The sequence below is a fragment of the Apostichopus japonicus genome, chromosome 1 (assembly GCF_037975245.1).
Source record: "Apostichopus japonicus isolate 1M-3 chromosome 1, ASM3797524v1, whole genome shotgun sequence".
NCBI lineage: Eukaryota > Metazoa > Echinodermata > Holothuroidea > Aspidochirotida > Stichopodidae > Apostichopus > Apostichopus japonicus.
This window is the reverse complement of record NC_092561.1, coordinates 20,846,312-20,861,195: the sequence shown is the minus strand read 5'-3', so window position 1 is coordinate 20,861,195 and position 14,884 is coordinate 20,846,312. Positions and strand designations below refer to the sequence as shown.

General features: G+C 36.8%; 1 protein-coding gene across 18 annotated transcripts in view; it reads left to right on the top strand.

The window, feature by feature from the left end:
• The window catches only part of LOC139971165 (protein phosphatase 1 regulatory subunit 12A-like), a 142,375-nt gene that overhangs the window by 58,291 nt on the left and 69,200 nt on the right, over positions 1 to 14,884 (top strand). For 6 of the 18 annotated variants that reach the window (XM_071977537.1, XM_071977406.1, XM_071977432.1 and 3 more), the window contains 2 exons: positions 2,565 to 2,632; positions 10,626 to 10,682. The exons of 1 other annotated variant lie outside the window; for it this stretch is intronic. In XM_071977537.1, coding sequence (XP_071833638.1) covers positions 2,565 to 2,632; positions 10,626 to 10,682 — 125 coding nt within the window. Of the gene's footprint in view, positions 1 to 2,564; positions 2,633 to 7,288; positions 7,319 to 7,829; positions 7,881 to 10,625; positions 10,683 to 14,884 lie in introns of all 18 variants that reach the window. 11 more of the 18 variants (XM_071977415.1, XM_071977441.1, XM_071977483.1 and 8 more) reach the window with 4 other exon arrangements.

Below are 14,884 nucleotides of genomic sequence, written 5' to 3'. Positions count from 1 at the left end.
TCGAAATGATCATTACTTCTTAGATACAGAAAATTCTTAGATACAAATGCTTATATATGCTTTCTTGAATATTGCTCATATGTTGGGATTGTGGTTTAGTATCGAGTCTGCCTAAAATGTCCTCCCAGTCACCGGCCGACGTCAGAACATGCTGCCGGAAAAGTGTCTCTTACAGTGGCTTAAATAAGGTTTTCTGTTGATTTGTGGTATTTTACAACGATTTTGGTGCATAGTGTCCCTTCCCCTTAGCTTCTGGTTTAGACTCCCAAGGTGTGCATGAAAGTAAGAGTAGGTGTGTAGTTCAGTAATAACGACAATCATTAAAGTGTCTAACTGATGATGCACTAAGATGTGCATTCATTTCGTTCGCCATTGATTTATCTCATAGTCTTTAAGTATGTCCCTGTTCGTCAGATAAATCTTAGCAAAACATAAGGGCTAAGACTGCTCCAGGACATACCAGACGATTGTCGAGCAAGCGTCGTGGTTACCGCAGTCACTCACACGTCCTCGCAAAGATGTTGACCTCTGTCCTTTGATCGGAGGGCCTTTCGAATGCGTCACCAACATTCATGACACGTGTGAGGGTGTTTTCATAGAAAGCCGAACAACCAGTACATCAGATTTTCGCTGGCGTCTTTGTAAACAAACATTTGACACCCCGATGAAATATAACAGATATTAATCTCTGGGAACAGCAGTTGGCCCTTGTCGCATAGCCAGTGGTATCGGTATCTTATCTGGATGTTTGTTGCCTCGGGGACGTGATGTAACATTAAAACACACATGACTAGATACAGCCGCGTGATTGGCAGTGCGTTGCCTGGACAGCGCGACCATCCAATCTGGAAATAGATTCTCTCAGTTTTCTTTGATGGATCATGTCAAAATTTATAGTATTTAGTTTGTAGAAAATAAAAGAGAAATTTAACTTCTTTTTGTGCATTGTTTTTGTGCATCGTATTAGGTGCAATGATGCGTATAAATTTGAAATAAAACATGCCTGTTTTGTCTCCCCGTGGAACACTTGTCACCGCTCAGCAGGTAGCTAGGGTTTGTAGGGTATGTTTTCTTTCTCATGATGGAAGTCCTACCCCTCTAAACTTGTGAAACATGGTCCCACTGCCAGGCAGGATTTTGAAAAAAGAGTAAACTTCTTGTGTTCTAGAGATAAAGTCATACAGTTGATCTCAATAGCGTAATCACGTTTACTGTTTTTAGTCATTTTGGTGATTTGTTCAGATTAATGCTTGCCGTTGCCGAAGTAACGTTACATAAAACTAAAAAGAAAAAATAATAATGTGAACATTGATTGCAACATTCAAACCGCTCACAGTAACATCAGTACAGCTCTTTTGAACTCCCCCCCCAGACAATCGAAACATAGCTGGCTACATAGCTCGTCTCACGTTACTCGGTTCTCTTAAATTGTAAATTCTCCATCACTGGCTAATGACAGAGAAAGTATAGAGCTTCACAAGTAATAGTCTTAAATATCAACTTGATAATTAACTTCTACCTTAACTAGCTTTTCAGCTTCTCTTGTACATTCTTTTTTCCTGCAAGGACCGATTACAAGGTTCAGGACTGGAAAAATAATGTTTTCAAGTTATGCACAGTTTAATAGCAGTTCCTGTCAAAAGACATCAATATAAATATTGAAACGATAAGTCTGATCATGCTTCAAGAAATTATTAAAAAAAGTTTTTCATTTTAAAATCTCATGCGTGAAGCCTTTGTCCGTTTTCCTCAAAATGCTTTGCCGATTGGTGACAGTTTTCTTGAAAGCTCTTATGGCCTCTGAACTGCAGCCATATTCAGACAAAATTTCACTTTCAAAAACATTCATAATGCTGAATTCATATATGTGCTTACAACTGAGTGGCCCTGCGTGAAAGATGTAGAGAAGTTTCTTTCCTTCGCTGCAGGGTGTTCACATGCGAGCTGTATAGGTGATGTAACTAGCAACAGATATTTATAAGACAAAAATTAAATAGGAAGAGGGAGGAGGGGGGGGGGAAGGGATAATAAGCAAAAACTTAGATGACATTTCAAGAGAAACTTTAAAAACAAAAGGTTTCATCAGTAATATGGTTTCCTTTATGGCAGAAAGGGGGAATTCTGGGAAGGTGTAAACTGGCATTTTCAAAGAAAGTTCAAACAAATTCTGCAAAATTAATTGTGAAAGTTACAGAGAAGCATTTTCAGAGCCCAAAGTTACCCGGTACAATCCTGTAAATACTTCACTTTCAAGTCTTTGCTTTTAGCTGCTTGTAGATAATATGAAAAGCACAATTTCTCGTTGACGGCTTATTTCTTGATAGACTAAATTTGAGTAGTCGATTAAAACAATTGTGGTACATGATTACATTATTTGATGCTGGTTCGTCAGTATTTTTTTTTTTTTTTCGCGGTAGAAAGTTTAAAAAAAAAAACATGATTTATCGATGAGTTTGGATGCTCAAGTTTTGAATTTGGGGTTTTAAAAAAAAAACGGATAAATTATTTTTTTAAAGGAACCAAAAGATGTTGATATATTGGCTGCACTTTTTGTCTATCAATAGATGAAGAAAGATACAAAGCCAGCAGCACCAAGGATCGATGGAAAAATTCCTCCTCCACTGAAAAGAAGGTACGTACACATACTATATAGACACTGTATCTATTTCATTCTTCTCTCTATCAATTCATTCTCTTCTTTCTCGACAAGTGTGTTTTGTTGTACTGTATGACATCTTCAGGCCTACAGTTAGAGCAGTGAGAGTGTTTTAACCTTCTGTAAATACTTTTGTCTAATGGAAAACGAGTGGTTTATCTTCAAACAGTTCAGACTGCTTTAATTTTCCTTTTTTGTGGCCTATTGAGGAAATATTTTTTTACCTTTTTGCATGGAATCACTTTTTTTTAACCGTGGGGCAGTTGTGGGAATCACTATTCTGAACCGTAGGGCAGTGGAAATCACTGTTTTGAACAGTGTGCTGTTCAGCACCCTCTGTGAGGTTTGATCCTTGTATGTGGAGATGTTCCATTCCATGACATACATGTACAGTTGTCTTTTTAAGTCTAGCCTATGCCTGAGCCTATGATGTAAACTGAATAGATTGCAATTAAATTCTATAACGACTGGAGGTTTCTTCTTTCTGGCGTAAGTTTGAGCTGATAGAAGATGCAGCATCCAGGGTCCTTAATCCTTTCCGCATCAAGAGATAACACAGAGGTGTTTACATTCAACTGACTCTAGTGTAAGTCTGTTTGAGGCAACCCAGTGATTCTTGACTGTGGGAACAAACTATGTGGTAATAAGTGATTGCTGTAAATGGAACTCTCTAAACTAAGATAAAAGAAAGTCTCAAGATAAGTCAAAGGTCTTTCTTCATTGACCTGTGCTGCCTAGCATCGTAAGTCTTTACTTCATAAAGGAAAGTGAAGTTTTACCTACTCCTCCTCCTCCCCACACCTCTGCCCTCTCAAAAAAAATTAAATTAAATAAATAAATAAAAATGCTAGAAGTTTTAGTTTGGTTTAATTTTCAATACAAAACTGACAGGTAAATCAAGAACCAATTTTGAATGGTTATTTTTTTTTATGATTAAAGTATTTTCTATCTTGTTTTAAAGCCAGGCATTGTTCACTGCACCCTTCCTTGGAAACACTATTAACTGTTTTGGGGAAGTACTAACAAATGTTTGGGCGTAATTTATATCTCATGTAGGATTAGCTGGATGTAGGGAAAGGGGAGGGGGGAGGGGGTGGAGGGTGTGCTTGGAGACCGAATGAAAAGACTTGGGTCATCTGACTTCTACCAAATGACTGTCATCAACAACAAGGTGGTACTATAACAGATTGGAAAACCCAATCGGTTGTGGTAGTGTGATTTAGAAATGATTGCGAGAGCTGACGATATAGATTTCCCATAATGCCAAAGTTACGTTCACCGTATGTCGGGAATTGCTGGGACAAGTCCTCTCTTTATCTATCTCACGTGAGCATCTAGTTGGAAGGTGCGAAATAAAATGGGGAAAAAATGTGCAGTGATTTAGGGACATTAATTGATGTTAATAATAAAACAAAGGTGTAATAACTACAGTGAGATAACTTTGTCTGTGGTGACTTGCCATATCTAACTACTCCAATTTGAGCAGTGAAAAGCAAATAGTAACTGCAGTCCTTCAACCATTCAGATTGTACAAGGCTTTATTGCTATTTCATTGAGTTAGATTTTGGCCACTCTCCTTGTGAACATGAAGCTACCCTTTCAAAATCAAATCGGGGGGGGGGGGGCGAGGAGGAAGGGGGGGGCGGGAGAACCCGATAACATAGACCCATCTTCTAGACTATCACATTTGTCCTCCTAGCTTCAGATAAAAAAATAGAAAAACAGAAAAAGGTTAAGTTACTGTACCCAACGTCTTGAGGAGAAATCCAACGAGCAGGACTGTTTGATTTGGTCAGTGTTGACTTTACGGTCCTCTTATCTATGACGTGCTTGACATTTGTATCACTGTGACACCGTGCGGTGATGTCATAGCTATGATCCTCCCTGACAGATGTGTAACACACCTGTTGGGCATACTTAATAGACTTTGCACTATTACCAATGGTACAGCCAATCTGGGCACAGTTAATAGAATGTGATATTACAGACAGTATGGCCAGTCTGGGAACAGTTAATATAATGTTATGCTATTACAGACAGTATGGCCAGTCTGGGCACAGTTAATATAATGTTGTGCTATTACAGACAGTATGGCCAGTGTGGGCACAGTTAATAGAATGTGATATTACAGACAGTATGGCCAGTCTGGGAACAGTTAATATAATGTTATGCTATTACAGACAGTATGGCCAGTCTGGGCACAGTTAATATAATGTTGTGCTATTACAGACAGTATGGCCAGTGTGGGCACAGTTAATCCAATGTTGTGCTATTACAGACAGTATGGCCAGTCTGGGCACAGTTAATCCAATGTTGTGCTATTACAGACAGTATGGCCAGTCTGGGCACAGTTAATATAATGTTGTGCTATTACAGACAGTATGGCCAGTGTGGGCACAGTTAATCCAATGTTGTGCTATTACAGACAGTATGGCCAGTCTGGGCACAGTTAATATAATGTTGTGCTATTACAGACAGTATGGCCAGTCTGGGCACAGTTAATCCAATGTTGTGCTATTACAGACAGTTTGGCCAGTCTGGGCACAGTTAATAGAATGTGTGCTATTATAGACAGCATGGCCAGTCTGGACACAGTTAATACAATGTGTGCTATTACAGACAGTTTGGCCAGTCTAACTGTTGACGATCACAAAGTGATACATGCATCTTGATGTTTTTGACAGTGTGTTAGCTGTTCAGCCAAATTGAACTTCAAAATATACCCTTTATTGTTCTTTTAATTTTTTGATGTCAAGTGTCTAAGTATTGACTTTCCCTTTTAAATTGAGAACAAAAGGTTAACGAAGAAGAAATCGAAAAGAAGACTTACAGCTCGAAATAAATATCACAATATTTCAGTGGATTCATCCATTTGCTTTTTATGCAACTGTTTGAAAACTGGTTTCTACTTTAAATCAGCCGAGGAGATAATCTTAAGAGAGCTAAATGAAAGAAAGAAAGCGAAAGATAAACCCTGTAGTGGGATGATATCGTAGAACTAATCAATTCAGTCTAATTTTAGGTACTGAATGATTTGTCATAATGTGGATTTGTGTCCAGTCGACCGAGTCGGTGAAAAAAAAGGAAATTCGATATCTGCTGGGTTTTCTTCCAGTCTGGTCACATCCCATATGATTAAAAATTAGCAATAAAAGCACTGTTTTGTTTTAAAACCAAGATGGAACATTTTACGGTTGGTAATAATTTATCCGTTATTGAATCGCAAACTGCTATGCAAAATGGTCAAATTGCTATACATTTACAAAGGTTTTTAGACAGGAATCATAGTATTATTTTATAAGAGATGAGAAACTCAAGAGACTTCAAAACTGCTGCACAAATTTGAACACTAAATCATTCCCTGATTTACCTCCCAAAATATGTAGATTTAGTTTCCATTATATCAATGCATCATGTATACACAAATATATTATATATGTAGTTTTTAGCTGACATTTTTTGGCTTCATATCCAGTTTTTTCAACATCCCTACCAATATATCGTGCTTGGATACCCTTCAATAGCATGTTCTAAATACTAATTGTTTTCTCCCAAATAATGAAAAAATTAGAGGTTCTAATTTGAATTTCTTTGTAAGTTTTATCAGTATCCATCTTGTGATTAAAACTTGAGAAATGAGAGCAAAATGAAACTGATTTATGGTTAAAAAACATTGATCTCAAAACTTCTGCAGCACTGTCGACCTAAAATTCCGCCTGTCTGGTGAGTTCCATTGTGTTGAAGTTAAGATTGTAAAGGACTTCGTTTTTTTGTAATGAAAAATTGTGAAGGAAAATATGTGTGATATGTTCGTTGATTTTCATCATTTTTTAAGGATAAATCACTTCAAAGATTCTCTTGTAACCTTCTCCATGGAAAGTATCCATGTACAGTTAGGGTGATAATTGCAGATTTACTGACTTAAATGACCCTTGACCTAACCAGTTTGTAGCTGCTGTATATTGGATATTAATATCTTACAGGGGCACCCTAAGGTTATGTAAATGATAAATGCTCTCAATGCTTGGTAGCTCTCTGTATATAGTTCAACAGGGATTTAAAGCTGCATCTTGTCTTGGAAATCGCTTTATTTATGGCGGTACAAAAACTTGACCATGAAAGGAAAGATGTTTAAGGTATTTAAAAACATAAAATTGGCTACCCCAGTCCAAACAAAATGACATCAGCAACCATGAACATAAAAGAGCAGGAAGGATTAAAATCTAAAATTAAACATTACATGGGGTTTGTGGGAGACATCGTTCAATTTATGTATTTTCTCTGTATTGGATGAAACGGTTGATGATTTTTGATCGTTAATTAATTTTAATAGTGATATTGCTTGTTAACCAGAGGTTTCCCACTGTAGATGGGATATTGTATCCAATTACATGTGAATATGAAATGGTTGGGTCAGAGTAATACAATACAGTTATAACCCATAACGATACGTAGCTTCAGGTTTTCACAAGCCATGTCACCTCAGTGAATGGAATAATCTGTCAAATTCTGTTACTGCCACCTTTTGTGCCACTGAATTTTAGCTCACTTAAACACGCTCATGGCTTAAAAAAGAATTCAAAATTAAAAAACGAGTCTTCCTAGGGTTTTGATCTTCTGTATTTTCACCAGAGAAGAAGAAGAAAGGTCTAACTTAGGAAGGTAGGAACCTTTGAGGTTGGAAAGAGGTGTTAACCATTTATCATTTATGGCCAACATATATTTCTTTCCTATCTGGCATAGTTGGGCTCTCTGGCATATATATGAGCAGTATCTACAAGCTATAACAGTACTTCTATATAGCTGGCTACATACATTGCTTTCAGTTATCATTTTAGCAAGATATCATCACATACAAAATGCATGTAACTTGCATATCATGTTTCTGATTTCATATGTTGTAAAATTGTTGTAAAAAAGATTGTTGTAAAAAGTTGTAAATTCCATTCTCTGGGAAGACTTGCAGAAACCAGTGAGTTTTTTGTGTGCTTTAATACCGTGTGGGGTTAATAGGTTGTACCTGGTTAATTAATTACTTGGTTAATTAAGTCAAATGTAGCCAGATGTTGGTTACGTTTAAGTGCACATGCTTGAATATATGTTAATGTGTTGATTAATTAATCATTAACTTGATTTCACACCTTGAACTTACAAACTGACTCGGATTACACAGTAGGATCGGATCAAGCAGTCATGCTCATTCAGGGGAGCAACTCTCCACAAGGTTGTTTTCTTGTTTTTTTTTGTCGTTTGATATTTTTTGTCCCCCTCTATGTGGTAGTAGTGTGTTGGTCAAACAACAGTGTTGTTTTGTCTCAGGGCTTGAAGGAAACTCAACTCTAAATAATGAAAAAAATACCTTTGAAGAAAAGTTACCTTTGAAGAATTACGTCTAATTTGCAATTTTTATTACCTCCTCACTCCCCCCCCCCCCCCAGAAAAAAGGATGGCTTTCACTGTTTCAAAATATGAAATGTTCTGCACCAGAGAAGAGAGTGAATCAGTGTATGGTAGGCATTCTGTTAGTTGTGGTAGGGAGAAATTTGGTTGAATTCTTATCTTTCATTTCAAATGATTTTATTGTGACTGTTTATGTGATCCTAGCATTGCTATCTTTGTAAAGATAGCTGCAGTGCATTAGAAAAGTAGCTAATAGAGCTCTAGCTATAAAAAGGAGAGCTTAGTGGTGCCACTTGGTAAGTAATCATAGGAAGGTAGGGGTTGCTAGCTATCAAAGGGAGAGCTTAGTGGTGCCCTTTGGTAAGACATCATAGGAAGGTAGCTTACATTGCTAGCTATGAAAGGAATAGCTTAGTGGTGCCCTTTGGTTAGTAATCATAGGAAGGTAGCTTACATTGCTAGCTATCAAAGGGAGGACTTAGTGGTGCCATTTGGTAAGTAATCATAGGAAGGTAGCTTACATTGCTAGTTATGAAAGGAAGAGCTTAGTTGTGCTGTCTGTTAAGTAATCATAGGAAGGTAGCTTACATTGCTAGCTATCAAAGGGATAGCTTAGTGGTGCTATTTGGTGGTAAGTTGTACCATAGGAAAATAGCTTAAATTGCTAGCAATTAAAGGGATAGCTTAGAGGTGCTGTCTGTTAAGTAATCATAGGAAGGTAGCTTACATTGCTAGCTATCAAAAGGGAAAGCTTAGTGGTGCCATTTGGTGGTAAGTTTATTTGTTAGCTGTAGAGGAAGGAGGGGTAGTGATGCTTTTATAAGTTATTCTATGGTAAGGTAGTTTTTATCTGTAGGTGGAAATAGGAAGGCTTATTAGTGCTTTTAGAAATTGATTCCTAGCTACAGAATAGGAAGCATAAGTAGTGACTTCATTAAAGTTCTTGAAGCATATCGAGGCAGCTTTCATTCAATGCTAGCTACAGTTACAGCTCATTAGTGGTACTACTCGATGTTTTTACACTGAAACTTCCACTTGTTCTAAATATGACAGAAACATTGTTGGAATCCACTCCAATTCTATTGTAGACGAAATTCATGGAATCCAATTCTCAACATGAATTTTGCAATTTCTGGGTAAAACAAGCCAAAATTTGTTTTCTCTAACTAAATCAAGAAAACAAAAGGAGAGAGTTCTAAGAGTTAATTTTAAGCCCTGAATGTCAATAGTAAACATATTTGACTTTTTTTCTCTGTGTGTGTGTGTATAACTGGTAACCCTGTGAAGAGTTATGGGTCATGTGACCTCTGCATGCATATGCATGAAGATAGGTTTATAGGACACTACCAGATGGGATGACTTTTCAATGCTAATATCACTCTATACTATACTCTCATGTCATGCTTTGATGCACTCATACTGACAGTATGAACAGTTTATTTCCTGTATTCCAATAGAAATATGATATGTTCATACTGTTTATACTGTCAGTATATGTGCTTTGAAGCATGACGTGATATTACAGTTTTGTAAGAAGTTGTCCCAAACTGGGTGGTCTACACAGTGTAACCACGGTGTTGTCTTACGTTAGTTTAGTTGGTTATGAATTATAGATGAGACATTTATTCCTCTCATATCTGAGAATGAATCTGCTGTCCCGGTGGTGTGGACCCAATTTCACCCAATGTGACTGCTGCTGCTAATGTATTTTGTCCATTACCCTTGGCATTTACATGTGGAACCTTTTAAATTTAATTGTTAAGGTTCATTATAATAAGAGTCATGGGGATAACTGACTGGCTTTGAAAATATTCATTGCATCATTTTGAAGTTACAGAACGACATCATCGGCTTGAATATTCCAAAATGGAGACATTTCTGCATTGTTTTGGTATTATTATTCTGTGTCACAAGGGAATATCGAGATGGATGAAGGTGTGACAATTTATTTCAAGAGGTTTATTCTTCAGGTCTACAGGTCAAGAAAGTAAACCATGTAGAGAAATGGACAGAATCCTTGTTTTGGGGTGGATGAATCTAGTCTAATTGATCAAAATTTGAGAAAAGAAAATATCTCAATTTTTTGGGGGGTTTGTCGTGTTGATGTTGATAAACCTATGATGGTTCCTTTGTCCTCTGTTATTTTGCCTTATATATTGTGAATGGTATCCTCCATTGTAACTCTCTCATAGCTTCCTTCTCTCCGGTGGTATCATTGTCACATCTCACTATTCTGTCTTTAATGCTAGAGAAAGGATCAGTTAAATGCTAGATTTGTTCCTTTTCCATGTTTGAATTAAATTGTAATTTTTTTTTAACCGTATATATCTCTGCATGATACTCATGGGCATGTGTGATACTTGTGTGTCTCACTCACACAAGTTTTGCTTGTTAAAAGAAAAGAAAAATATTAAAGAAACTAAATGTGACCATATTTCTCTTTGAATGTTTATCGTATATGCAATGTTGAATGTGAGGGCGCCCTTAGTATGTTAGGGCGCCCTCTATTTGTATGAGAATGGCCTCTTTCTACTGCATGACCTGTCTTGATTTTGCCTGGCTTTGTCAGTGTCAGCATTATGAAAAGATCCAGCAGTGATACTACTCATCGTCTCTCAATAAGTGGGTGAGTTCTGCCATCGTCATCATCATTCTAATCTCACCAGAGAGAAAAGAGAAGAAAGATAAAACACTTGACGTTCTCTCTCTGCAACGCAATTGGCTGTTTTTTTTCCATGCTTGTTTGATGCTTTACCATGTGTGTGTGTGTTTTTTTTTTCATAACAACTAGTTTGGCACATGTGGGAGTGCTAGATGAAGGTGGCTGGAAATTTGAAATTAAACCCTCAAAGTGTTTCCGGTTTTAACCCATACAGTACTTGTCATACATATGTTAGTTAAGTGACACACTCCCTATGCTGCAATCACACACTTTGTGTTGAACTGTAATCACACACTTAATGGTTAATTCTAAGATCACACTCTGCTTAAAGTACAGTGGCAGACACTTGGTATCACACAGTTGGTGTTAAACTGTAATCACACACTCAATGTTAACGTGTAGTCACACACTCTGTGTCAGTCTCTAACCAAACAACCCAACAGTACACTGTAATCACACACTGTGCGTTCCACTGAAATCACACTTTGCATTTCACTGTAATCACACACTTTGCATTTCACTGTAATCACACACTATGCATTCAACTGTAATCACACACTATGCGTTTCACTGAAATCACACACTATGCATTCCACTGTAATCACACACCATATGTTCCACTGTAGTCACGTGCATTCCACTGTAATCACACACTATGTGGTCCACTGTAATCATGCACTTGGTGTTGTCCATAAGCCTACAGAACTTTATAGAACACACAAAGTAATGTATTATGTTGCCATTAGCTGTTCAATTTCTATCAACTGCAAGAATGGAGGACAACCCACTGACATTTTTTTTTGTGGAAACTATTTTCATGAAATATCTACTGATAACTAACATACAGCTCTGACAGCTGTGAAATACGTTAGTACATGTCGCTAGGTGAATTGTTCAGGTATCCTCCAGCCTCCTTCCAAGCACCTTCGCATGTGTCTTCATCGCTTGTCCATCGTTTGCAACACATTGGGTTTGATCTTCCTTTTCTTGTGCTGATGTTTGTGTCACCTGGCTTTGTACACATGCACTGGAACAAGTCTGTATTGCATGCTCCTACTCCTCCTCCTCCCGTAGAACAACAGGGTGAAGTCTATGTCATAGAGTTAGAGCACCAAAACAAGAAACAGCAGCGTGTCGTTGAGCTTGAATCGTAGAAGTAGTCGTACTTAATAAGTTAACAAACATGGAAGTACGTCCACAGTGCACGTTTAAACGTTTCAAATAATGTTCTGTCATAGTAGAAGGCTGGATCAATCCTGAACTTCCTTTCTCTTTAAAACAGTGGCAAAGATTATCTTCTGATCCATGATTGCAGAATGACTTGGTCAAGGATTTAAGTAAATGGTTGGCAAGTCTGGAGTAGATAACCCTTTATCAAGAAAAGTTGTATGTGGTTGCTTTGGGAGCTTGTGACCTTGAAAGTAAGGTTAAGGTCTGCGGGATGTTATTTCAAAGTAAACGAAACGGCCACTGTCGGTACAAGGATTTTATGCTTTTTAAATGTACTGATTTTTGGGGAATTCAAGCTTCATTTTAAGCTGGTGATCAGGACCTAAAACTCTTTCATTGTAATATTCTTTCCAACAAAAAATAACAATATAATAATAATTTGTTGTGATTTTCATCTTAAATTTGGTTCTAATCTTTAAATCAATCCATTAACCAATATTACCATTCAATCTGCTTTTTATTATTATTATAATATCATATGTATATTTTTTGTTGGGTGTTTATACTTTGTTGAAGCCTTTTTTTCTTCTTTAAGTAATATTTAGCAAATGTTTTGTTACAATTTATTAAAGTGGTCATTAAAAAGAGTGTTTCTTGCAGGTGAGTTGGTGGAGTCTTCAATTCAAGATATAAAAGTTTTTAATTATCATGCTGTTCTGGAGATCAAATGTAATAATGATGGTGAATGGGAGAATATACCTTATATTTGTCTTTTGACAAGACTGGGAAGTTTGACTCACATGTGCAGTTGGGAGATTTGGTATTTCTCCACTGGTCTTATGTGACAAAGGGAGCACAGATTCAAAAACCATCCCGATATATCATGCGGGACTTACAGGGCAGACGTGTTAGGACGGAGTATTTAGGTCTGTTGATCATATTTGCCTACCACATGCTCTAACATATGCTTTAGTCTTATAGTTAGTGTAAATTACCCGCATTGATATGTGGGCTTTTTACATTCCTCAGTTCTTGCCAGTAGGGGGGAGCCTCTATCTATTATACCTGTACACTTGCCCAGCATGCACTCAGCAGCACTAGACTGTTGGCCTTCCAGCCATAATATCTAACAATTCTCTATGTAGGTTTTAATATTCAGGGGGGCCCCCTTGACATTGTGCCAGCTCTGTAGATCTAAAGAGTTCAGATTTAAGAGTAAAATTTATAGTAAAGTTTATAGTGTCCTTTTTCGTCGTCAAGAAATTGCTTTTTAAATTCCCAATCACATCCAGAGCTAATATTAGCAATAAATCAATATAGAGTCGGGGAGGATATTTACCTCGGAAAAATTTTAGTTATAAAAACTGTTTTAACATTTCTGAACAGTTGTACCTACTTCATGCTCGGTTTATAATATTCTGCAGCCTGGTTGTGTTTGCAATGTATTGTCATCTAACCATAAAAGTACATGCGTTGGCTTATTGCATCAAGTGTTACATAACAGATGATTTGGTAGCTTAATAAAGTGTGTTTACTCCACGACAAATCACAACACTTAGCCTAGATCTACAACACTCTGAAACTCATCCCTAGCATACTGTTTATGTGGATGTTTGTAATGAACAGTATTAGGTACATTTGAGAGGTTTAAGGATATTTTGTAACGATAATCAGAAGGATGGCATGAATTTACTTCGCAAGCTTGTTTAGGGTTGGTGTATTATATTCTTGGTATACCCTCAGATATATGTACCTATGGAAGCAAGTTGGCACTGTTCTTTTAGTATTGTTTTTTTCTCTGCATACCATCATATATGCATCCTGAGTATAAGCTATATCAAAATTGTTAAATCTTTGGTGTCTTATTCATTTATTAACATTTATAATTCTGCTCATGTATGGGTTTTTTTTCTTCATATTGACTTTACTCATTGCGTCTTTATATATATATACGTTATGTGCTACTAAATAATGGGACTGGTTTAGCTATTCTGTGCTGCTATATTCCCTGTATCTTCATGTGAAGTATAAAATTTTGTTCCGTCACTGGTACAAAGTATATTAGGTGTGCAAGCATCTATATTGATTTGAAGGGGAAAACAATGAAACAAAAATAACTACAAAAAAAAAATCACTTCTCCAATTCTCCCCCCACCAAAAAGGTTGAAAACATCCTTGTCAAAAATGAACGAAGAAAAGGGCCAGTCTTATTCCATTCATTGTTAAGAAAGTAGTTGTATTACCTGTGTTGTACAAATCTTAAAATGTTATATGTGTCAGTTAAATGGCATTTATTGGTTAAATACATTCAAACTATTAATAACTAATCTTCAAAATGATAATTACAAAGGAACAGGAATATCTATTGAAATTTATGTGAAGTTCAAGTTAATAAAATATTCCCAGATTATAGCACATACAGTATGAGGGTACAGTCGAAGAGCCTAGAAAAATACCCAATGCAGTGTAGAAACTTTGCCATGGAGTAGCTGTACAGTGGTACTGTATGTCATGTAAATTAAAACACTTTTGTAGGAACCTTTAGGGAAATGATGGTGAATGCATCGGGCTCCAAGGTAAAATAATCCTACCCCTGTCGGTGCTAGTGATTTATCTAGAGGTGTTTTAATTTATGGTAAGATTTAGAGGAATTTGTCAAACAAAAGTACATTTGCACTAGTGTACATGTGTGTTACCTCTAGATACAATTTATCTTGCTTCAATGAAACTCCAAATATTAGGCCCACCATCGAACACAATTTCTCTTACAATAATTTTGTCATCTGCTCTCACTCCATTTTGTTATTTTTTATTCTCTTAACTAACAAACTGTCTGGGAAGCTTGTTAACTTGCACAAATTTGCTATAATCTTGAGTTAACACATTCAATGTTTTATCTAATTCCTTTGATGTGTTTTTTTTTGCCCCGGCCAATTAACAGCTGTCAACTTTGTTATGGTAAACGTCTTAACCCCTGCAGCCTTGGTAAAACAGAC